Below are 26,310 nucleotides of genomic sequence, written 5' to 3' on the forward strand. Positions count from 1 at the left end.
AACAACCGATGTGTCTGAGGGACATGTGTGAGGAATATGATGTTCTGAGGAACACTGGCTCCGAGAGATACTCAGATCCAAGCTTGTTAATCACTTGCATGATAATGTACCCTTTCTGAAGCACCCTCATTTCTCTGCCTCAAATCCAGGACATTTCTTGGTGATCATTCCCCCTATTTATGACTTATACCAGAACCCTCGTCTCGGGATCTGCTTCCTGAGAAAGCCCAACTAAGACCCAGAGTTACCATGAACCTGAGTGGCGAAAAACAATTACTTCTCTATTTTCATAACTGCTAACTGAAGGAAATGCTAAATTTCAGTTATGAATATGAGCAACAAACCAAAGTAGTATTAGTGGCACCTACGTCTCTATCTCTCACAGAAATCACAAATGTTTTAGCATTCCATGACAGCAACTGTGAATATCTCAAAATGTTTTTGACACTCCTTGCTACTTTGAAATTGTTAGTTATTTGTTCACTACTGAACTGCACATGGCTGCAGTCTGTCTATATTATTGTAGATTCTTCCTGTCTGTACTGTAACCTGTTGAGCAACCACCTCTGGGCCAACTAATTACTCAGCCACAAAACAGTTGAGTGGTCTATAACTAGAGATTAACTCAAAAAGGGTGAATCCTGGTGTTCTTAGAAAACCTCTTCTTGCCTAGTAGTATAATATAAAAGTTTTAATTCCATATACAATGAAGCACAATTAAAATTTTACTTTGTGATTTTTAAATATGTTTGTTACTGAAGCATTAACCAAGAAGTACATAATAGCAATTATCACAAATTTATTTTTTTAATATCTTGAAGTTGTATTTCAATAAATTTATGGTATAATTTTATAAGTTCAAAACCTTGAAAAATTAAACGTATTTTTTGGGAATTTATACATGTGAAACAAAAAAGAAAAAAAAAGAAAGAAATAAGATTTAAAATGCAGGATTCTGGTTGTCTGGGTGGGAGAGGAAAGAGAAGATGCAAGCAGAAAGATAAGGAACCCATTGGTTTATGTTTTTGTCCCAAATCAGGGAGTAGGTAAATGTGTATTATTATACTATATATAGTATATAGAATATATATATATTCTATATACATATAGATATTCTATATATTTCAAATATATTCCTTTAGACTTATGAAGTATTTTATAACTTAAAATGAAGATTCATATTGGGGTGCCTGGGCGGCTCAGTGGTTAAGCCTCTGCCTTTGGCTCAGGTCATGATCTCAGGGTCCAGGGATCAAGTACCACATCAGGCTCTCTGCTCAGCAGGGAACCTGCTTCTCCTTCTCTCTCTGACTGCCTCTCTGCCTACTTGTGATCTCTCTCTCTCTCTCTCTCTCTGCCAAATAAATAAGTGAAACCTTTTAAAAAAATAAAAAAATTATTTAAAAATGAAGATTCATAGAATAAGAATAAAATTCTTGAAAATTAAAAATGTGATAGCAGGAAAAAATTATTTCAAAGCTAAAGCTGGGCTATGGGTATTAAGGAGGGCACCTGTGGTGATGAACAATGGGTATTATAAACTAACAAATTGTTGAACACTATATCAAAAACTAATGAAGTACTATATGTTGGCTAACTGAACATAATAAAAAAAAAAGTTAAACTTGAAAAATCCCCCAGAATTTAAACAAAAAGGTGAAGAAATGAGAGACTGGAAGAAGAGAGAAAAGATAAATTAGAGGATCAGTAAAAAACAATCTACATCTGAGTAAGGGAAAATCCAAAAAGAGAAAAAAGAGAACATGAAGGGAAAGAAGTAACACCAAAAAAGTAATACAAAATAATCTCCTGAATGAAAGACATGAGTTTTCAGATTAAACAAGCCCACCAAACTGTCTGAACACAAAAGTCTTTCCCTTAGAGGTATACACTGAGGTATCTATACATGACTGACCATACGACATCATCTTGAAATTTCAGAACACCAGGGAAAAGGGGAAGATTTTTAAAACCTCTACAAGCTGGAGATGGGGGGAGTGCAGTCCTAACAGCACTGTACTTCTCAAGTAGCAATACTGATAGATAGACAGCAACAGAGCTAGGATGTAAAAAATTCTCAGAGAAAATTTTCAACCCAATTCTATGCCTAGCCAAATGAAGCACAAAAGAAGAATAATTGTTTAGGCTTTGCAATGCCTTAAAAATTTTTTTGCCCATTCACCCTTCTCAGGAACCTACTTAGAGGGTATCTCCAACAGGGCAAAGAAAGAAGATAAATGATGCTAAGAAACAGGGCAGAGAATCTCCTGAGGCTGGTAAAAGAAAATTCAAAAATGATAGCTCTGCTATTTTACGGCTTGGAGAGCAACTAAGCCAGAGTGGGGCAAAAAGAACACACATTTTCAGGACACCTCCTAGGTGGGATTACATTACCCAGAGGAGATCCAAAGATGGCCAGAGGTTTGCAGATGAATTAGGCATATAGACAATGAAGCAAAGAATTAAAAAAAGAAGTAACTGGTAACTCCAAAGTAATTATTCTACAAAGAGTTTCTACACAATCTTAATAATGTGAACATCTACCCAAGTATGATAGCCATCCTACAGTAGGAAGACGGGAGGAAGGAAAGTGAACATGTGTATGTGGCACAAGTGGACATGGGGACAGCAGCTGGAGTTCATACCCAGCTTCCATAGTACAGAGGCAAGAGAGGATACATAAAACTGAAAGGAAAAAAAGTTAAGAAATGGGATCATAAGCAAGTTATTTTAGGAACTTGAAAGGAAATACCAAAATACACAATTTGATGAGTAACTGCCTCTGGGACACAGGAATTAAGCACGGAGTGAAAGGGGTGCTTCTTTGCATTGTGAGTCTAGTAGTACTATTTTGCTGTTTAAATTATTTACATTTACTATTCTTTAATCATAAAAACTAATTTTATAAAATATAAGTTTTTTTTTTTTTTTTAAAGATTTTATTTATTTGACAGAGAGAAATCACAAGTGGGCAAAGAGAGAGAGAGGAGGAAGCAGGCTCCCAGAGAGAGCCCGATGCGGGACTCGATCTCAGGACCCCGAGACCACGACCCGAGCTGAAGGCAGCGGCTTAACCCACTGAGCCACCCAGGCGCCCCTAAAATATAAGTTTTAAAGAACAGTCAAATAATAATAATAACAACAGTAGCAGCAGTTATTTCCCCAAGTGCCTCCTACCTATGGGCAACATACCAGACCTTTCACAAATACTATCACTATTCTGGCCAGCTTTGCAGAGTAGGATTATCCCAATTTTACAGAAGAGAAAACTGAACATGAGAATGAAAAAGGAACATTCTTTTTTCTTTGGTTCTTTACCTTTCCAGCAGTAGCAAAATATTCACCATCAGGCGACCATTCCATCAAATGTACAGATACTGAGGTTCTAAAAAAAAAGAAAAAGTTGAAGAGTCAAAATTTTAAAAATCTGAAACACTGTATATATAAATGATCAAAATAAGATTTTCCTAACAAGAGAGTTTTCTAAAAATAAAAAATTTCACCTCCCCCAAAATACAAATTAATTAATAAAACTTATCTGAATTTCACTTTGGAGAGCCAAAGAAGAATGCAATCAACATGCAGAAAAGATATGTTCCCCTATATGTCCCACCAACATCTTCAATGTAACATGTTAAAAAACTGAGCTCACCATCCTCCCTGGCTGATTGGTCCCCTTCACATAATCCATACTGTCAACTGTACAGCCATTCTTCCACTTAAGAGTGGCTGGTAATTTTCATCACATCTTCCCCTTCCACATCCCCATCCATATCTCATCCATTAATGAGTAATTCCCACATGTCAATCTTATCCACCCAAATTCTGAGGTTATAACTATGAAAATGTTTTTGTTTTTTTAAAACAATCAACTACAGCACGGACTGAAGGATAATAGTATAATGGGTTTTGGTTAGAAAAAGTCCACTTTCTAGGCTTTTAAATGTAATGGTACTATCAAAAAATAGAGATCACTGTGAAAGGGAATATATTTTAGGAAGCTTTTTTAAATTAATGAACAGAACAACATGGATACGAACTTGCACTGCCAGATGCACTTCCAATCATTTAAAACTGGAGGAATTTTATTATCGATTTCTTCCTCCTCTTCCAGAATGTCATCTCCTGGAGGAGCCCACAACTGAATAGAATCAGTTGCAGTCAACAATCTGTTATCTGAAATTTAAAGAAAGCCCTGATGAATAAGCAAGGATTATCTGGAGAAAGAAATGCACATGTGGGCTTGTATTTAGGTCTATGAACTTTTCTGTGAAAAGTAATAAACAATACTACCTATGAAAAATACTTGGGGCATATCCATTTCAAATCCCAGAATCCACTACCAGGGAGAGAGCAGTTCTCAGCAGAGACTTGAGAACAAAAAAGAAACGCTTACTGGCAAAGAGCTAAAGAGCTATTGTATATCAGGTAAATCTTTAAAAGAAAAAGAAAAGAAAAAGTACAATAAAAAAACAAACCCCAAAACCTCTGATATATAAACACAGAATGTTCTCAGGATATAAAACTTAACTAAAGATTAATGCAACTTGTTTTTCTATATGTAAGATAAAAATTACCTTTATTAATCATGAATATAAAAAGGAGCAATAGCTATTATCATTAGAAGCATCTAATCTTTCAAATTTAAAGAAAAAAATGTCCTAAAACACAAATAATAAAATGAGATAGGGGTTTTTTTAGCCCCATTTCTGATTTTATTTCTTACTAAATGCAGTAACAGTAGAGGACAGCACATGTTAATAACTAAGGAAACCATCACTGTTTCTTGGAATAAAGCATTCAAAGGCAGGGGGGAAAAGCACAGAAATAACAGTAAATTAAGCATTGTACAAAGCAGTACATACCAAGAAATAAAATATGTACTCATCCATGCAAAAAGAAAATACACTACTGATCACTTTCTTATTATGGGAGATTATATCACAGTGTCATCATACATTTAAAACCAGTATTTACTCTTCATAATTCCTAAATATAATCACCAAATACCTTGAGGGTCCCATGCTAAATTGTACGTCACAGAGCTCAAAAAAAACTGCCCAGTTTTAAGCCACTGACACTTCAATTGCTGAAACAAAGAAAAAAGAAAAACGTAACTTTTTAAAGTAATATCCACAATACTACCATTTTACCATTTTCTTAAGACCTTATGATCTAAAGCAAAGATGTAAATATTTATTTTAAAAATATTGTTTCTAAAATAACTTCAGATAGTTCCACTTATTATTTATCCTACCATATTGAGCTACTTGCCTCGCCCAAACAAAGCATATTCTCTCAGGCTTCCTTCCACATCTATAAATACATTCTCACACCTGGGATATGCGGTTTCTCTCCTCTTCACCTGCAAATTGCTATGCTGCCATCAAGACCCAACCAAATCATCTCCTCTGCAGGGGGGCCTCTTCTGATATCCTGGCAGCACTGAGACCACTCTACACACTACCATTCTAACAGTGGTCACACTAGAGTTTTACCCATTCATATGTCTGACTCTCCTATTAAACTCCAACTCTTCGGGGCAATAATTACCTATAATAAGCTTTGTGTCCTGAGCGTTGTAATGGCTGGAACATATGCAGACACTCAATAAGTGTTTGTGAAAACAAAATAAATGCACATTAGAAAGCAATGCAAATTATCATAATCCTATGGACTCAATGTCTAAAATAAACTGGAAATATCTCCCAAAGTCAGCAAATTTGAACCATAAAATATATACAGTCCCTAAACCTATATGACATATGTTGTATTCATTTATAGAACTTCCATCCTTTTTCTTACCATTTTCATACTAAAAGGTAGAAAGAAGATTTAAAGTGTAAGAGTCAAAGACCTTCGCAATGAAATAGAGTGAAAAAAAGTTTTGGTATTTCTTTGTAGCACATAAATATAAAATGTCCTTTTGTGAAATATAGTGCAATGTAAAGCCATGTCACCTTAGGCAAGTTATAGATCAACTGCCTGACAAGTAGTAATAGTTTAACACACAGCAATTCCCTCTCATTATATTTTCTGAATACTTCACAAATACTTCATTCAAGGTAATTTGACTATCAAGATGCAGAATTTTAAAATAACTGCAAAACCTGAATTTTATTATCCAAAAAATTTTATATTTTTTAATATAATGCTTTTTTAACCCTTCCATTGTTGATCAAACAAAAGTCAAATACTGCTTTAAATACTGCTCAATAGATCTATTTTAGAGTAATAACCAAATCATTCCTTAAAACTACAAAAATCCTGGGGCGCCTGGGTGGCTCAGTGGGTTAAGCATCTGCCTTCGGCTCAGGTCATGATCCCAGGGTCCTGGGATCGAGCCCCGCATCGGGCTCTCTGCTCTGCGGGGAGCCTGCTTCCTCCTCTCTCTCTCTGCCTGCCTCTCTGCCTACTTGTGATCTCTGTCTGTCAAATAAATAAATAAAATCTTTAAAAAAAAAAACACAAAAAAAACTACAAACATCCTTAGTACTCTTTCCTTTAGTATTTCTCACAGTGCAATATGTGGGCCAACTCCAGAGCAGAAATTTTGAGGGTGAGGTCTGGAATCTGAATTTTAATATGTACCCTAGGTGACTCTTAATCACTCTTAAATTTGATATCCACTTCCTCATACTATCATATTTTAATTTGTACTTTTTTTGAAATATTAAATAATCAAATGCATAATTTTAAAAAAATCACATCTACTTTTTTAATGCATTTAAGAACACACTTTAAAAAAATTACTGGTAAATATATACTCCTGGCGTTCAGATTTCACACTGGCATTTTCGACTATTTGTGAGTGATAACGGAGTCTTAATGCATGTAGTGATTTTTAAAAGGATATATGATTCTAACTATATAAGGTTTTCTGAATTTTAAGTAAAATAAAATAACAGCACCCAGAATGAATTTGAATAGTTCTCAATGTGATATGCTAGATCACTCAGCTGATAGGTGACTCTACTTAAGTTCCTAACTCCTTCATTAAATAAAAATTTAGAACCATCTGTTACGTTCCAGATCCTGTTCTAAGTACTTCAGATTCATCTGTGACCAAAAGAAACAAAGCCCCATACATACCCTCCCATGGAGCTTACACTCTCAATAATAAATAACAAATATAATAACATAAGCGCTATGGAAAATAATTTAAAATAGGAGGATGGGGATTAAAATAAAGGTGGCAGAAGCAAATGGCAACTTTTTAAAATGGGCAGACCCCACTGAGAGGGTATTATTGAGCAAAGATTTATAGGATCCTCAGGAGCTGGTTCTAAAGCTGTCTAGAGAAAGAAACATTTTAGACAAGAGAAAAAACAGTGCAAAGGCCCTAAGATGGGAAATCGCTGTTCAAAGAGCAGTAAAAATGCCACTGTTGGCTGGAGTGACATCAGAGAGGACAGAAATAGTAGGAGTTGAGCTCTGAGAGGTGGTAAGGGGGTACTAGAGGGAAGAAAGACTACAGTCTATTTTAAGGCTTTTTGGCTTTGAGTCTATGAGAAATACGGAGTTTAAAGCAGAGAATTGTGTCATGACCTGCTGTTGAGAAGAGAGAAGGGGAAGGGGGAAGTAAAACATATCAGAGACTACTCTAGTAATCTAGACAAGAAATAATAGTAGTTCAACTAAGGTTGAGCAAGGTAAATCTCAATTAGCAATATTGTAGAAAACTAGATTGCCTAAATGTTTAAGTATATTCCTAGTAGATGTAAAAGATCTTCCTATAAAGCACCAGACCATCTTCACATGTTTATTCCAGACTACCTTCAGCACTGGCCCCTAAGGAGCTCTTCACTGCTATTGACTGGACTCTAAACTTAACTCTAAAAAATTTCTACTACCATTTAATACTTACACAATTTCTCTTATGAGAATTTACACCCAATGGCTCAAAAATACAAACAGCATTACCATATGAAGCTGCAATCTAAAAAGAAATGAACAAAGCATTAACATTTAGGAAAAGAAAACAAAAACAACATCCTTTCACAATAATGTATAAACTATTACATATAATACAATCCCAAGACAGTATTTATGATTTATTCTATTCCACAAGTAAAACTAAAAAAGTACTAGACTTAAGAATCTCTTCTCTGGGTACGCCTGGGTGGCTCAGTCATTAAGTGTCTGCCTTCAACTCAGGTCATGGTTCCAGGGTTCTGGGATGGAGCCTGCTTCCCCACCTCTCTCTCTGCCTGCCTCTCTGCCTACTTGTGATTGCTGTCAAATAAATAAATAAATAAAATCTTTAAAAAAAAAACTTCTAGAACACTAAAACTATTTAAATTATTACAATTATTACAAGAAAAGTTCATTTTTATATTATACAGATTTTTAACTCTTCTGCACAACACTGGCTTTACTGAACTGCTACAGTATACCACAAGTATGCTATATTTACTTTATGTATAACCACAATTTGATATATATTACATTTGCTGTATATTTGGGGGAAGACGAGATGTACATATGATGAAATGTGAACTATTTCAAAATAGATCTTCTATCTAAAAATTTAAATGAAAGAACCTTAAGAGTCTTCACTCAACAAATAAACATTCATTAAATTAAAAGAAGTTTTAAAAAGCAGCTGTTATATGCCAAATATTATATTAGACACAAGTTGCTAAATTTCTTGATAAAAATGTGATGTTAGAGGCACCTGGGTGGCTCAGTGGGTTAAACTTCTGCCTTCGGCTCAAGTCATGATCTCAGGGTCCTGGGATCAGGCCCCCACATCGGGCTCTCTGCTCAGCCAGAAGCCTGCTTCCCCTGTCTTTCTCTGCCTGCCTCTCTGCCTACTTGTAATCCCTATCTGTCAAATAAATAAGTAAAATTTTTTTTAATTTTTTTATTTTTTATAAACGTATATTTTTATCCCCAGGGGTACAGGTCTGTGAATCGCCAGGTTTACACACTTCACAGCACTCACCAAAGCACATACCCTCCCCAATGCCCATAACCCACCCCCCTTCTCCTAACCCCCCTCCCCCCAGCAACCCTCAGTGACTCTTAATCTCACAAAATAAGTAAAATTTTTTAAAAAATTGTAATGTTATAATTTGGGTGAGATAAGGAATGCTACACAGAGAAGATAAAGGCTGACTTCCCTATTATTGGCTTAATAGTTGCTAGAATTATCAACTGGCAGAATATCAATGTGCACTGGGCTGTGAGGTCTACAGATCTTACTAAAGTATATACACAGGAAAAAAAAAAGAGTATATACACTGGTAAGTAATACATTATCAGCTTAATGGCACCTTACAATTTGTAGACATCTTATCACTTTATCCACACCTACCAATACCCTTCTAAAGTATATTAATAAGAAATTATAGGTAACCCTAGTATATAAAGATAAGAATACATTAAAAGATGACATTTAATAAGGTAATTAGATCCCTTACTCTTCCATGTTGGTTAGAACACTCCACACAGCTGACTTGGATGTTTCCATGCTTAGCACCAGGAATGATCTGCACACACTCAAAGTCACTTGCCAAAATAACAATATCACAGCCTGATCCATATGCCTAAAAGAGAAGAGTTTTACAGTAAGTGAGATATAAAACTTGTGAAATTATACCTTACATTTTGTTGCCACAACATTTTGACATATTTTACAAAAATAGCTAATGTAAAAATATTAAGATATCCATTTCTAAGTAAGACATTAAAAGTTATATGAAAAATAAAATTCACATTAAAAAAATAGGATGATGACACCCCATGCATTATCTTTCAACAACCAGTACTAAGAAAGAAAAGATTCTCTAGTTCTTAAACACTGCACCCTCTGTCCCTGCAAGTCATAAATCTGTCTGTTCTGAGGTTTCCTCCAAAGCTCATCTTGGTAAACCCTAAAGAATAAAACCTCCATCTGAGGGTAATAAGGGAGTGAGGGCTGCAGCTGTATTCCCAAGGTTCAAACCAGGCTTGAGAAAGATCAAGAAAGAAATCAGATGCGTTTTCCAACACAAATCCACATGGCTTAAAGAGCTAGTGAAATAGACATGAATCCCCAAAGCAGAATTACATGCACTAAAGCAAAGACTAAACTTGAACTCACCAACTGCCTCAACCTATTAAGAGGTGATGGAAAGGAAACCAACCCAAAGTGGCTTCACACACACAAAAATTAATTAAAATAAATTTAATTTTAAAATAAACTGATTTGCATAAAATGTTAACACATATAACTATACAGTCTGCAAAATGAAGCACAAAATTAAGTTCCTGGAAAATTTCCTTTTTCACAGTAAAACCGAATGTTTCTTCCTATTGCCACACTTCTTGATGTATGCTATTCCTGTTTTGCAACATTGTGAATTTTATGAAGACATAAGGGGCAGAGAGTGAGGACACTTTTTCTCTGGAACTCAACTTATGACTAAATATTCCAAATAACATAACAATCCAATTCTCAAATGAAAAAGCCCCATTAAAAGCTACATGTATGGGGTGGCTGGGCAGCTCAGTGGGTTAAGCCTCTGCCTTTGGCCTAGTCATGATCTCAGGGTCCTGGGATCGAGCACCACATCTGGCTCTCTGTTCAGCAGGGAGCCTGCTTTCCCCCCGCCCCTTTGCCTGCCTCTCTGCCTACTTGTGATCTCTCTCTGTCAAATAAATAAATAAAATCTTTTTTTTAAGCTACATATATATACATGCATGTATATACACCAAAAAAAAAAATTTAAAAATAATTTATTCCACCATCTCCACAACTTTAAACAATACAGTCCTGTCCTACAAAAATAGGCCTCCAACAGCCAGGGCTGACAAGTGAAAACATAACCTCTGAAAAGATCCACATACAGCTGCTAAGGAAAGAGGGAAATGAGGACAAAGAGCGGATAGGAAAACAAACACTACTTCTACTGGTTACTAAAACTTCCAACGTTGCCAAAATCCTGCCGTAACTGCTATCAACCATCTTCAACACATGTATTTATAAATACAAGAAAGTTCATCAAGAGAAAAACAAAGAATTTCAAGCAAGGGAAATACAGAAAAAAATCACTTATGGGAGGAAATAACTACATTCTTACAGACAAGGCAGATTTGCTATACCATGCATTCAAGAAAGCTATGCTCAAAGGGAATATTGAGAAGAGAGGCAAGATGGCGGAGGAGTAGGGAACCTCGTTGCCACTGCGGGTTCCCCGAATTGAGCTGGATATCTACCAAGCCATCCTGAACACCCACGAAATCAGCGTGAGATGTAAGAATATCTATCTAGATCTCTACACGCAGGAAAAACCACAGGGGTGAGTGGTGGCTTCTGACACTCCAGATTTTCCTCGGGTTCATCTTGCCTGAGTCATGGTTGATACTTTGGACTCCGTACATTCCCTCAACCATCCCTCAAGAGAATGACTAGAAGGAGGAACTGCCAACCAAGGAAAGAACCAGAGACAATGGCCTCTGCCACAGACTTAATGGATATGGATCTAAGGAAGATGTCAAAAAAAGACTTCAGAGGAACATTTATAAAGTTGCTCTTTAGGCTTGAGAAAACTATTAGCAACAGTATAGAATCTCTAAGGACAGAATGAAGAGCTACTGTCGCCTACATTAAAAATGCTATGAAGGAGATGCCATCTAAACTAGATACTCTGAATGCCAGGGTAAATAAGAAAGAAGAACGAATTAGTGATCTAGAAGATAAGCTGATGGGAAGGAAGGAAGTCAAGAATGATAGAGATAAACAACTATAAGTTCATAAGAACAGAAGTAGAGAGATCAATGACACCATGAAACTTTCCAAAGTCACAATTATTGGGATCCCTAAGGGGATGGAGAGAGAGAGAGGATGAGGATGTATACTTGAGCAAACCATAGCTGAGAACTTACCTACTCTGGGGAAGAAAAGAAGGATTCATGTCCAAGAGGCAGAAAGGACCCCTCCCAAGATCAATAAAAATAGACCAATACCCCGGTATATAATAGTAAAACTTGCTAATCTTAGAGCCAAGGCAGCTATCCTGAGAGCAGCTGGGGAAAGAGATGTCTTACCTATGGAGGGAGGAATGTCAGAATAACATTAGACCTGTCCACAGAGACCTGGCAAGACATAATCTGGATACTAAATGAGATGACATGCAACCAAGAATACTTTATTGAGCAAGGCTGTCATTCAGAACAGATGGAGAGACAAAGAACTTCCAGGACAGGCAGAAAGTGAAAGGATAAGTGACCACCAAGGCAGCCAAGGGGGAGAGGGGCTCTATAAAAAAGACCCCAAGAGTAATATAGACCAGAAAGTAACAGAGATAATCTACAGAAATAGGGACTTCACAGGCAATATGATGGCACTAAATTCTTATCTTTCAATAGTTAGTCTCAAAGTGAACAGCCTGAAAAATTAAATTGCACAGGGTTTCAGACTGGATAAAAATACAGGACTCATCCATACACTGCCTACAAGAGACTCATTCTGAACCTAAAGACACCTCTAGATTGAAAGTAAGGGGATGGAGAACCATTTATCATGCAAATGGACCTCAAAGAAAGTAGTAGCTCTCATATCAGACAAATTGGATTTTTAAACCAAAGACTGTAGTAAGAGATGTAAAGAAACACTATTATCATACTTAAAGGGTCTATCCCACAGAAAAATCTAACAATTGTAATTATCTCTGCCCCCAACATGAGAGCAGCTAACTATATAAGCCAACTGTTAACCAAAATAATCATATTGATAATAATACATTAATAGTAAGAGACCTCTCAGCAACGGACAGGTTATCTAAGCAGGAGATTAACAAAGAAACAAGAGCTTTGAATGACACAGTGGACCAGATGGACTTTGTAAATACATGCAGAACATTCCACCCTAAAATAACATAATACCCATTCTTCTTGAATGCACATGGAACTTCCTCCAGAATAGATAACATACTTGGTCACAAATCAGGTCTCAACCAATACCAAAAGACTGAGATTATTCCCTGCATGTTATCAGACCACAATGCCTTGAAACTGGAATTCAATCACAAGAAAAAATTTAAGAGGAATTGAGACATGTGGAAGTTAAAGAACATCCTACTAAAAAATGACTGGGTCAACCAGGAAATTAAGGAAGAACTTAAACATGGAAACTAATGAGAATGAAAACACATAGGTCCAGAACCTATGGGAAACTGCAAAGGCTATCCTTTCAACAATGTGGCAGGATACAAATCAAAATCACAATGAGATATCACCTTATACCAGTTATAATGGCAAAAATTAATAAGACAGGAAACAACGAGTGTTGGCGAGAATGTGGAACAAGGGGAACTCTCTTACACTGTCGGTGGAAATGCAAGCTGGTACAGTCACTCTGGAAAACAGGATGGAGGTTCCTCAAGACATTAAAAAGAAAGCTACCCTATGACCCAGCAATTGCACTACTAGGTATTTATTCCAAAGATACAGATATAGTGAGAAGAAGGGGTACATGTGTTCCTAGCAGCATTGAGGTGTTCCAGTGTTCCTAGCAGCAATGTCCACAATGGCCAAATTGCAGAAGGAGCTAAGAGGCCCTTCAACAGATGAATGGATTAAAAAAAAGATGTGATTCATATATACAATGGACTATTACTCAGCCATCAGAAAGAATAAATACCTACCATTTGCATCAACATGGATGGAACTGGAGGAGATTATGCCAAGTCAAATAAGTCAAGCAGAGAAACAATTATATGGTTTCACTCATATGTAGACTATAAGGAATAGCGCAGAGAACCAAAAGGAAGGGATGGAAAATTGAAAGGGGAGAAATTGGGGAGGGAGATGAACCATGAGAGACTATGGACACTGGGAAATAAAATGAAGGTTTCAGAGGGGAGGGAGGTGGGGGGATGGGGTCACCAGGTGATAGGCACTAAGGAAGGCATGTTTTGTGATGAACACTGGGTGTTACATGCAACTAGTGAATCACTGAAAACTGCATCAAAAACTGATGATGGGGACGCCTGGGTGGCTCAGTTGGTTAAGCAGCTGCCTTCGGCTCGGGTCGTGATCCCAGCGTCCTGGGATCGAGTCCCACATTGGGATCCTTGCTCAGCAGGGAGCCTGCTTCTCCCTCTGCCTCTGCCTGCCATTCTGTCTGCCTGTGCTCGCTCTCTCTCCCTCTCTCTCTCTGATAAATAAATAAAATCTTTAAAAAAAAAAACTGATGATGTACTATACAGTGGCTAACTGAACATAATAAAAAAAGTGAAAAAAAAATAAAAGGGAATATTGTGTGTAGGAAAGAAATGTTTCACCCTACTAATTTTTAAATTATCAATCCTCATAAAAAAAAGGAAAAAATTCTGTAACTATGTATGGTGACAGAGGTTAACTAGAATTATTGTGATCATTTTGCAAGGGTATACAAATAACGAATCATTATGTTGTACACCTGAAACTAACATAATGTTGTATGTCAATTATACCTCAATAGAAGAATGTATATTAAAATGACAAAAAATAATCCTACCTTTGAAAAATATTTCAAAATTTCCAAAGTGCCTTATAGAATTATCCCAGCGAATTGAACTGATAAACATAAACTTTAGTTTGAAATCATGTATGCAGGGTTTTCAATTTGGGTTCTTCCATACTAAGTGATAAGTTACTCAAGCTGTCTGAGAATTTCCTTGTGGTAAAATGGAAGTAAAATAGAGGCCTCGTAATTAGTCAAGACTGAATCACATGCATTCTATAACTGAAGGCTCACAAGATTTTAATTATTTATATAAACACGCGTTTAATACCTGTCAGGTTCCCACCACACAGGAACATCCATCAAAGCAAGTAACCACGTCCTGTTTACAGCTGTACTCCCACCACCTAGCATAAGCAGCCTTCAATAAATATATGTATAACAAATAAATGATCCAAATCTCCCTAATTTCTGGCTACAGAACTCTTAGTACCTGGAAACCTAGTCAAAGAACATGGAGTTCAGACAGATGACATAACCTCCTTGCTAATAATCTGGACAAATTTACAACAGCAGCGATACAAGGAAAGATTTGGCTAACTTTCCGGCCTAACAGTATCATGGATTTAGAAGACCTACCAGAAGGGAATCTACCAAAGCCCTCCTTAATAATTCACCACTTACTGAATACTGACTATAATGAGGCCATCAGCTAGGTCTTTATGAACACTCTATCTTCACAGGCCACCTTTTCTAGATGGAGAAACTGAAGCCTGGAAAGGGTAAGTAGTTTGCCCACGTTCACAGACTGACGATTCATTTGCTTAGAATAAAGCTCCTGCTCTTTCCCACTACACCACCCCACCTCTACTCTGTCTTCTTAGAGCTAGAAGGCCTACATTCATCGTTGTAATCCCAAGTATTTACCACTGCACCTAGCAAAGAGTAATTACTCAGTGAAAACTAACTGCTAAGAAGGTTTATACGAAAGCTGTAATTACTCAAGAGATTCCCAGTCTCAATTTTAGGGCGAAAGCAACTCTGTCTCCATTCTTTTTTCAGAATTCAGTCTCACTAGAGAAAGAATTTATAGTGCAGGAGGAAAAAAAGGTACTCACTGAGACTACACATAAATACTAAAATGAATTCAGGCAATATGGAGTGGGCTCCTTTGAACTAGGTAAATGAAGTATCGTTGATTTATCAGGGTATAAACTACTCCGCAGGATCATTACTAGAAAGCAGGAAAAGGGGCAGCAAGCCTTTTCTGCAGGAAATGGAATCCCTTAACCAGGTTCTTCTTCCCTTGGGTTCTTGGTAGAACCACTCCTGTCCTATAGCACTGCACACCAGCATCCTGCACTTACAACAGTACTGATCTATAAAATGTTTTATCTCAAAGTTAAGGGTATGGTTTGGCCCCAACATATAGGTAAGGCCTAAGAGAAAGCATCTTAGAAAAACACACTTTCTTTCCATTCATGTGCGACGATTTCTTCTATGGAAGGACTGAATTGTCCTTATGATAAAGAATAACCAGGGACACCTGGGTAGCTCAGGGGGTTAAAGCCTCTGTCTTCAGCTCAGGTCCTGATCCCAGGGTCCTGGGATCGAGCCCCGTATCAAGCTCTCTGCTCGGGGGAGAGCCTGCTTTCCCCCTCTCTCTCTCTCTCTGCCTACTTGTGATCTCTGCCAAATAAATAAATAAAATCTTTTAAAAAATAACCAGCTGATAATAGTCACAACAAGCTCGGGCACTCACATCAAAGACATGCTTTAAATATATTCATTTTCACTTGTTTTAACCTTAGTTTTGGACAATAAATCCATCCTTTTAGGAAAGAGAAAAGTAGTCTGTGCTTTCAGCATTGAAAGTAAGAGTTTTCAACATGGAGTTTGATGGGCAGAAGTCATAGATGGTCTCAGAAGTTCTCTGAACTCCTAGAGATTATATTTAAAGTCCTGTGAATGTGCCTGGTTTCCTGAATTCACAGATCTCATTTGTTTGTCTAAAAGAATCTCTTCCTTAGATAAAGTGTGTGGTGTGTCATATTATCTATCTCACAATAATTCTATGGAAGCTAAAACTTGAGTATCTTTTTAAAAGATTTTATTTATTTATTTGACAGAGAGACAGTGAGAGAGGAAACACAATCAGGGAGAATGGGAGAGGGAGAAGGAGACTCCCCACTGAGCAAGGAGCCCAATGTGGGGCTCAATCCTAGTACCCTGGGATCATGACCTAAGCCAAAGGCAGACGTTTAATGACTGAGCCACCTGGGCACCCCAAAACTTGAGTATTTGTTATTACCAAGATTCTGTTCTGTTTTTTAGTTGCGATATCCGAAAATTTCATTAAAAGAGACTTGCCGATTAGCTGAGCCTGAAATACAAAGTCACCCCCCTTCTTTTACCTTATCAAAATTTCACTTGAGGAAAAAAATTAAGTATCATCGTCTAAAGTCATAAAGTACTCTGAATTAAAGTACTACCATTATCGTAATAAAGATATTGCTGCCTTCTCTAAAGGGCTTCATGTCATTGTGATTACATGTATCTTAAAATTTTTTTTTTAATTTTTTATTTATTTGACACAGAGAGAGCTCATAGGTAGGCAGAGAGGCAGGCAGAGAGAGAGGAGGAAGCAAGCTCCCTGTTGAGCAGAGAGCCCGATGCAGGGCTCCATCCCAGGACCCTGAGATCATGACGTGAGTCGAAGGCAGAGGGCTTAACCCACTGAGCCACCCAGGCGCCCCGTGATTACGTGTATCTTAAGAGACATAACACAATCATTGCCCTAACTTCAGTTTTATATATAACTGCCTTCACTACATTATTTTCAGAAAAGCAAACTCATATTCATATCCTACAAACTGTTTGAATTATTCAGATTTTAAGTCTTAGATAAATGAAGGTGTAAAAAAATACTTAAAAAAAATCCTACACAAACATAACTTTTTCTAGGAGAAAATAAAATACAAATAGATGAATTCAGATCCCTTTACACTGTTTTATCCACTTCACTAATGACCATCTCCTTTCACTTTTTTTTCTATTGCTCAGCTTTCTGTTCTTACTGGTTGGCTAATTACATAAATTCACTTAAATTCTTCATAGCTGCTGTGGTCTTTGCTCTACAACAAACAAAAAGCTAAAGAAGACAGGGCTGTCTGGCTTTCATGGTCACTTTGTTGTACCAAGTTATCTGCAGAAAAAGTCTTAAGAGATCAATCTTGACCTATGAAAAATCTTATAATCCAGAAAATGAAGCACAGATTAACAAAAATTTCCCAAGAAAATACCCCTCCCCTCTTCAATTTGGTCATGTAATAAAACACCTAACTATTTATGTGCCTCAGGATTAAAAATTAACTTCAAGGTACGCCTGGCTGGTCAGTCAGAGGAATGTATGACTCTTGATCTTGGGGTCGTGAGTTCAAGCCCCATGTTACTCTTAAAGATAACTTAAAAAAATTAACTTCTAATACAAATAGATTTTCTTTCTGAATGTGTCCCTTACTAAGCCAGAATTTTCATATAGCAGTTATCCATAAAAACCACCTACAAATTAATCATTTTAAATGTTTAATTTTAATATTTTCAAAAATAAATTTTATTTTCTTATAGAAAAGGCAACATTTGCTAATTTAAAACCCAAACAGGAAAATTAGTTCACCCTACCCTTAACCACTCCTCATTCCCAAAGAGAAATCACATCAGTTATGAGCCCTTCCTGAAATGTTTAGTATACATATAAGTGTATCTATATGTAAACATTTTTTTACATAAAGGGATTATACTATACATAATTCTGCAACTTGTTTTCTTCTTAATTAACAATTTATCTTAAAGGACTTTCCTGAGCAGCACAGAAAGAATGATCTCATTCTTAATAGTTGCAGAATCTTCCATTTCTTGGCTTTGCCATAGTTAATCTAGGTTGTCTCCAGTATTTTACTACCATAAAAAAATGTACTTTAGTGAACACCTGGGGTCATGACCTGAGCTGAATGCTTAACAACTGAGCCACCCAGGCACCATTCCTGTTGTTTTAATTTGTATTTTTACTAGGAAAAAAGTTAAACATCTTTTCATATATTTATCAACCACTTATATTTCCTTCTCTGAAAACTGACATTTCTTATATTTCACATATGAGTGAAACCGTATGATAATTATCTTTCTCTGACTGACTTATTTCACTCAGCATAATACCCTCCAGTTCCATTCACACTGATGTAAATGGTAAAATTTCATCACTTTTTGATGGTTGAGTAATATTCCAGAGTGTGTGAGTGTGTGTGTGTGTATAACAGCACATCTTCTTTATTCATTCATCTGCTGATGGACATCTGGAATCTTTCCATAGTTTGGTTATTGTGGACATAGCTGCTATAAACACTGGGGTACTGGTGTCCCTTCAGATCACTACATTTGTATCTTTGGGGTATATACCTGGTACTGTAATTGGTGGGTCAGAGGGTAGCTCTATTTTCAAATTCTTGAGGACATTGGTCCATTTTTTTAACTAAGTCTTTAGTACTGTTGCTCTGAATGATTTATAAGAGCTCTTTATAGATTAAGGAAACTCATCCTTTGTCATATATAACTAGGAAATTTTTAAAAAATAAACAAAATGCCTGAACTAAAAATATATTAAGCAAAGGACAAATCATTATCTCTTCATTGAAATAGTATATTTATATAATACACCATTCCAATTTGAAAAGTTTAGTAAATAGATCACAATAGGCCATGGACTATTTTAAAAGCCCAATTTATGTATCACCAGCTAACTATACATTTACATATAATAAATACACAAAATTAATGAGATTTTTCAAAATAAAATTGAAGTCTACAAAAATAACAGTACTTATCAGCAATATATTCAATCAACCTCATTTGTCTTCCTACAGGTTTCTATACCTAAAATCAAAGCCTTAACTATTATCAACTACTGCCCACCACCACTATCCACCGAAAGAGATAAGCTTTCGGCCAATCAGACAGAAGTCCATACTATATTTAGAAAAGGGGAGAGGGTAGTACTTGAGCAAACAGCCCTTCTTTCCACATGACTAAGACAAGATTTTACTAATATGATTCAATCATCCTAACAGCCTAAAGTCCACTCAAGAATGCTGAATGAGGGGGAAAAAAAAAAAAGAATGCTGAATGAGCAGAATAAATAAATGAGAAGGAAACTAAATAGTATGCAAAAAGCTTAGAGCAAAAAAATTACCCCAGGTCAAGAGACAGGTGAAACAACGTCAGAAATAATAAAATTATAACTACATGTGCAATAACCAAAGGGGATTGCTCCCTTTAGAAACAACTCATATCAGGAAATGCAAAATTACAGTCTACTTATAGTAGTAGAAAAAAGACAAGCCGCGAGTAGTATACTGAGTGAAACATAAAGTTAATAATATATAAAAACAAAAATCTATGGCAGAAAAAATAGAAGAAAACTTAAATACTACAAGTGAAAAAAATACTATAAGTGTTTGTGATTAAATGATAAGAGACAAAATAATTCATTTTAATTTCTTCCTAACAACCCAAAGAAGCAACAGATCTGAAAATAAAACTTTAATTAAAACTTTAAATTTAGGGCGCCTGGGTGGCTCAGTGGGTTAAGCCGCTGCCTTCGGCTCAGGTCATGATCTCAGGATTCTGGGATCGAGTCCCGCATCGGGATCTCTGCTCGGCGGGGATCCTGTTTCCCTCTCTCTCTCTCTCTGTCTACTGTGAACTCTCTCTGTCAAATAAATAAATAAAATCTTTAAAAAAAAAAAAAAAAAAAACTTTAAATTTAAAAAAGAACAATCTTAAGTATTAGTCAGGAAGTAGCCAATTTTGATAATTTACTGACAAAATAGATGGAACTATATAACAAACCTCTAAATATGAAGCTAAAGAGGAACAGACACCTGCAGTACAAACTTAGCTTATTTCTATAAACCTGAACAAAGAAAAAAAACAGGGGTTTTTAAAAATTCACTGATGCTAGTAAATAATCTGAAAAGCAAGTAAGATCTTGTAAAGAGAAATATGCAATAATTAATTACTCTCCTCTATTACAAAATCAGGTCTATCTCCAGCTTGCATGCATTTTCACCAAAAAGTAGGTCTGGAGGTAGAAATCAAAAATTATCTCTTCTAAATATGTCAGTGCTAAGAACAGACCATTCAAAGTATCACTTACCAAAAATTTCTAAGGGAAATCACAGCGGTATTGGTAAAAGTCCCTTGGACAGGACAACATGTATAAAAGCCTAGAGCCACCTTTCAGCTTCAGATTTGTTCTCTAAACCTTCGGATATGTAACAATTTGCTTCATAAAGAATAAAGAAGTGGGACGCCTGGGTGGCTCAGTTGGTTAAGCGACTGCCTTCAGCTCAGGTCATGATCCTAGTGTTCTGGGATCAAGTCCCACATCGGGCTCCTTGCTTGGCAGGGAGCCTGCTTCTCCCTCTGCCTCTGCCTGCCACTCTGTCTGCCTGTGCTTGCTTTCACTTCTCTCACTATGACAAATAAATAAATAAAATCTTAAAAAAAAAAAAAAAGAATAAAGAAGTAAAAGACTACTTTTTAAATGGCTACTTTTAAAGAAATAAAATTTTTACATTAAATTATAGGAAATTCAGAAAATAAATAACTCTATATTTTGTTCCTTAATTTGTTAATACATTTTACATTTAAAGAATTTTAAAGTTGGCAGCTCTTTCAGCCCACAGGTTCTGCCCCCATGCCTTAATAAAACTACCTTTCTGCACTGTTTCAACAGAAAAGGAATTTTTTTTTTTTTTATTTGACAGATAGAGATCACAAGTAGGCTGAGAGGCAGGCAGAGAGAGAGAGGAGGAAGCAGGCTCCCCGCTGAGCAGACAGCCCGATGCGGGGCTTGATCCCAGGACCCTGGGATCATAACCGGAGCCGAAGGCAGAGGCTTCAACCCACTGAGCCACCCTGGCGCCCCAGAAAAGGAATTTTAAAGTTATTAGTACATTAAATAATATGTACCAATATTAATATCTAATATTTGGCAACTCCCACTTATTTTGTAACTACTGGAAATTTCCATTCATTTAACCTTAGTATTGATATTTTGAGGGAGATGGCCCTGACAGTGTTCTAAAAAATATTTCCCAAATGATATGATTAAACTATTAAATTATAATTAAACTCTCAGTACTGTCAATATGATGGAAAGAATATATTCCTGAGAATATAGAGGTGCTAATACTGACTATGACAATCTCTATAGATATTTCCTTCACCAGTCAAATGAAAGATTGTGACTAGATCGCTTCTGAGGCCCCTTGCAATTTTTAAGCTGTAATTCTGTGCATAAACTTGCAGTCCTGATGAAAAGAGAAAATAATCCAGTGTACACTATTCTGCATAGAGCCCAAGCTAAATGTTCTTTATGTTGTAACTCCTTTCCTTACTCACAGCTGACAGGATGTGAGGATGGTCCAAAGTAAGGAACAGTGGCTATCAGCCAACTGAAGGAGATGGCTTAGGTCAAGCAAAGTCTTCTCTGAAAAATTTATTTTTTTATTTTTATTTTTTTAAAGATTTTATTTATTTATTTGACAGAGAGAAATTACAAGTACACTGAGAGGCAGGCAGAGAGAGAGAGAGAAGGAAGCAGGCTCCCTGCTGAGCAGAGAGCCCGATGCGGGACTCGATCCCAGGACCCTGAGATCATGACCTGAGCCGAAGGCAGCGGCTTAACCCACTGAGCCACCCAGGCGCCCCTTCTCTGAAAAATTTAAAACAAAAGACCCAGAATTAACATGAAAAGTTAAGCTGAAAAGTCATAAATGTTCAGGGATAAATCAGCAACTTGAAACTGAAACCAACAGTTTAAGAAGTGAATGGATCAGATATCCAAAGACAGAACTCATGAAAAAATAAGTATATAAAACCTCTAAGAGAAGGCAGTCTTGATTCTACCAGCTTTTTAGTCTCATCACCCTGAAGCCCAGTTGCTCCTCCTTCTTGATGGCTCATTGACATAAATCTTGCTTTTACTTCAGTTCGTCTGCCCCTTGCCTTAAGTAGAACCAAAACTGGTACAAAGATTGGAAATATGCAGAGCAGGACTTCAAAGAAAATGTGGAATTGGCTATGATTAGGAAATTAGAGTAGGGAATGCAATGAGGATCTTAGTTGGGAAAGCTAGCAAAACAGGATATATAAAAGAGATACAGTTACTTAAAGCAGTCACCTATGATCCTCCAGGACCTAGAATATGCCAGCATACATCCTTTTATTGTGCTTTTTGCTTTACTACATTTCACAGAAACTGTTTTTTACAAACTGAAGGTTTGTGGCAGCCCTGCATCAAGCAAATCTATTGATGCCATTTTTCCAAGAGCATGTGCTCACTTACGGCTGTGTCATATTTGGCAATTCCCACAGTATTTCAAGCTTTTTCATTATTATTATATTTGGCATGGGACCTGTGATCAGTGATCTTTAATATTATTGTAATTTTTCTGGAGTGCAATAACCAAGTCCATATAAGACAGCAAACTTAATAAATGTATGTGTTGACTGCTCCACTGAGCAGCCATTCCCCCGCCTGTCTCCCTCTCCTTGGGCCTCCCTGTTCCCTGAGACACAATATTACAATGAGGCTAATGAATAACCCAGTGATGACCTCCAAGTGTCCAAATGGAAGAAAGAGTTGCGCATCTCTCACTTTAAATCAAAAGCTAGAAATGATTAAGCTTAGTGAGGAAGGTATGTCTAGAGCCAAGATAGGCCAAAAGGCAGTGTCAAACAGCTAGCCAAGTTGTGGATGCAAAAAAGTTCTTGAAGGAAATTACAAGTGTTACTCTAGTGAACACATGAATGATAAGGAAGTGATATGCTGGTATGGAGAAAGTTTTAGTGGTCTAGATAGAAGATCAAAAAAGCCAAAACATTCCCTTGAACCAAAGCCTAATCCAGGGCAAAGCCCTGACTATCTTTAATTCTACTAACGCTGAGAGAGGCAAGGAAGCTGCAGAAATAAGTGCAGAGCTCGAAGAGGCTAGGTCATGAAATTTAAGGAAAGAAGCCATCTCCATGACATAAAAGTCCAAGGCAAAGCAGCAAGTGCTGATGTGGAAGCAGCATCAAGTCATCCAGAAAATCGAGCAACCATCATTAATGAAGATGGCTCCTTATGTTGGAAGATGCTATTTAGGACTTTCATAGCTAGAGAAAAATCAATCTCCAGCTTCAAGGCTTCAAAGGACAGGCTGCATTAGCTAGGGGCTAATGCAGCTGGTGACTTTCAGGTGAAGCCAATGCTCATTGACCATTATGAAAATCCCAAGGCCCTTAAAAAATGAAGCTCAATCTACTCTGCTCACACCTTCTTTATCCATTCATCTATTCACAGACACTTGGGTTGCTTCCGTATCTTGACAATTCTAAATAATGCTGCAGCAAACATACAAGTCCATGTATCTTTCCAAATGAGTGTTCTCATTTTCTTTGGGTAAATACCTAGCAGCAAAATTACTAGATCATATGGTAATTCTGTTTTTAAGTTTGTTTTTGAACATTTTTTATTTAAACTCAATTAACATATAATGAAGTATTGGCTTCAGAGGTACAGGCCTCTGATTAATCGTCTTATGTAATACCCAGTGCTCATTATATCATGTGCCCTCCTTAATGTCCATTACCCAGTTACCCTATCCCTTTACCCCCTTCCTCTCCAGCAACCCTCAGTTTGTTTCCTAAGATTGAGAGTCTCTTTATGGTTTGTCTCCCTCTCTGGTTTTGTCTTGTTTAATTTTTTCCTCTATTCCCCTATGATCTTCTCTTTTGTTTCTTAAATTCCACATTTAGTGAGATCATGTGGTAACTGACTTCCTCTTATTGACTTATTTTTCTTAGCATAATACCCTCTAGTTCTGTACACATCATTGCAAATAGCAATATTTCATTTTTATGGCTGCATAATGTTCCACTGTGTGTGTGTGTGTGTACACATCACATCTTCTTTATCCATTCATCTGTTCATGGACATCTGGGCTCTTCCCACAGTTTGGCTATTGTGGACATTGCTGCTAAAAGTAATGGGGTGCAGGTGCCCCTTCAAATCACTATCTTTGTATCTAGGATAGCTCTATTTTCAACTTTTTTGAGGAACATCCTTACTGTTTTCCACAATGACAGTACCAATTCACATTCCTACCAAAATGCACGAGGACTCCTTTTTCTCCACATCTTTGCCAACACTTGTTATTTCTTCTCTTTTTGATTTTAGCTATTCTGGCAGGTATGATACCTTATTGAGGTCTAGACTTCTGTTTCCCTTATAATTAATGATGCTAATCATTTTTCATGTGTTTTTTGGCCATGTGTATGTATTCTTTGGAAAAATATATATTCAGGTCCTCTGTCCATTTTTTAATCATATTTTCTTTGGTGTTGAGTGTATATAGGAAAAACTCACAACTAACTCATACTCAATGGTAAAAACTTGAAAGCTTTTCCTCTACAATCAGAAACAAGTCAAGGGTATCTACTGTTGCCATTTTTATCCAACCAGTATGGAAGCTCTGGCCACAGTAATTAGACAAGAAAAAGAAATAAAAGGTAACCATATTGGAGAAGAAGAAGTTAAACTGTCACTATTTGCAGATGACATGATAACTTACATAACAAACCCTAAAGACTCCACCAAAAAACTATTATAAATAGTAAATAAACTCAGTGAAGTTAAGGAATACAAAATAAATACCCAGATATCTGTTCTGTTTCTATACACTAATAACAAAGTAGCAGAAAGAGAAAATAAGAAAACAATCCCATTTACAACTGTACCAAAGACAATAAAATATCTAGAAACAAACTTACACAAGATGAAAGACCTGTACTCAGGAAACTACAAAACACTGATGAAAGAACTGGACACAACACAAATAGAAGGATACTCCATTCTCATGGATTGGAAGAATTAATATTGTTAAAATGTCCATACTACACAAAGCAATCTATAGATTCAAGGAACTCCCTATCAAAATACCAACATTTTTCATAGAACTAGAATAATCCTAAAACATGTACAGAACACAAAAGACCAGAATAGCCAAAACAATCCTGAAAAGAAGAAAGATGGAGGTATCAGAATCCCAGATTTCAAGATGTACTATAAAGATGTAGTAATCAAAACAATATGGTACTGACACAAAAACAGACACAAAAATCAATGGAACAGAATAGGGAGCCCAGAAATAGACCCATGCTTATATGGTCAGTTAATCTATGATAAAGGAAGCAGTAATGTACAGTGGGGAAGACAGTCTCTTCAACAAATGGTGTTGAGAAAATGGGACAGCTACATGCAAAAGAATGAAACTGGGAGCACCTGGGTGGTACAGTCATTGAGGCATCTGACTCTTTGTTTCAACTCAGGTCATGATCTCAGAATCATGGGATCAAGCCCTGCATCGGGTCCCATGCTCAACATGGAATCTGCTTAAAATACTATATCTCTCTCCCTCTACCCCTGACCCTCCCCAGACTCTCCCTCTAATAAAAAAAATCTTTATTTTTTAAAAAAAGAATGAAATTGGACCACTACATTATTTTTAAAAAACCAAAATCAAAATAGATTAAAGAACAGGACACCTGGGTGATTCAGTCAGTTAAGTTTCTACCTTCAGCTGAGGTCATAATCCCAGGGTTCTGAGATTGAGTCCCACATCAGGCTACCTGCTCAGTGGGGAGTCTGCTTCTCCCTCTCCCCCCACCACTCATGCTTTCTCAAATAATGAACAAAATCCTTGAGGAAAAAAATAGATTAGGGGCGCCTGGGTGGCTCAGTGGGTTAAAGCCTCTGCCTTTGGCTCAGGTCATGA

The 26,310-nt window shown here is 36.7% G+C and overlaps 1 protein-coding gene across 4 annotated transcripts in view; it reads right to left on the reverse strand.

Moving 5' to 3' along the window:
- DMXL2 (Dmx like 2) overlaps positions 1-26,310 on the reverse strand; it is a 156,779-nt gene that overhangs the window by 113,440 nt on the left and 17,029 nt on the right. For all 4 annotated transcript variants that reach the window (XM_059181546.1, XM_059181544.1, XM_059181545.1 and 1 more), the window contains exons 2-6: positions 9,426-9,551; positions 7,868-7,939; positions 5,011-5,089; positions 4,041-4,176; positions 3,319-3,385 (exon numbers count right to left, since the gene is read on the reverse strand). In XM_059181546.1, the coding sequence (XP_059037529.1) occupies positions 3,319-3,385; positions 4,041-4,176; positions 5,011-5,089; positions 7,868-7,939; positions 9,426-9,551 (480 nt within the window). The remainder of the gene's footprint in view (positions 1-3,318; positions 3,386-4,040; positions 4,177-5,010; positions 5,090-7,867; positions 7,940-9,425; positions 9,552-26,310) is intronic.

The sequence above is a fragment of the Mustela lutreola genome, chromosome 7, assembly GCF_030435805.1.
Source record: "Mustela lutreola isolate mMusLut2 chromosome 7, mMusLut2.pri, whole genome shotgun sequence".
NCBI classification, from domain to species: domain Eukaryota; kingdom Metazoa; phylum Chordata; class Mammalia; order Carnivora; family Mustelidae; genus Mustela; species Mustela lutreola.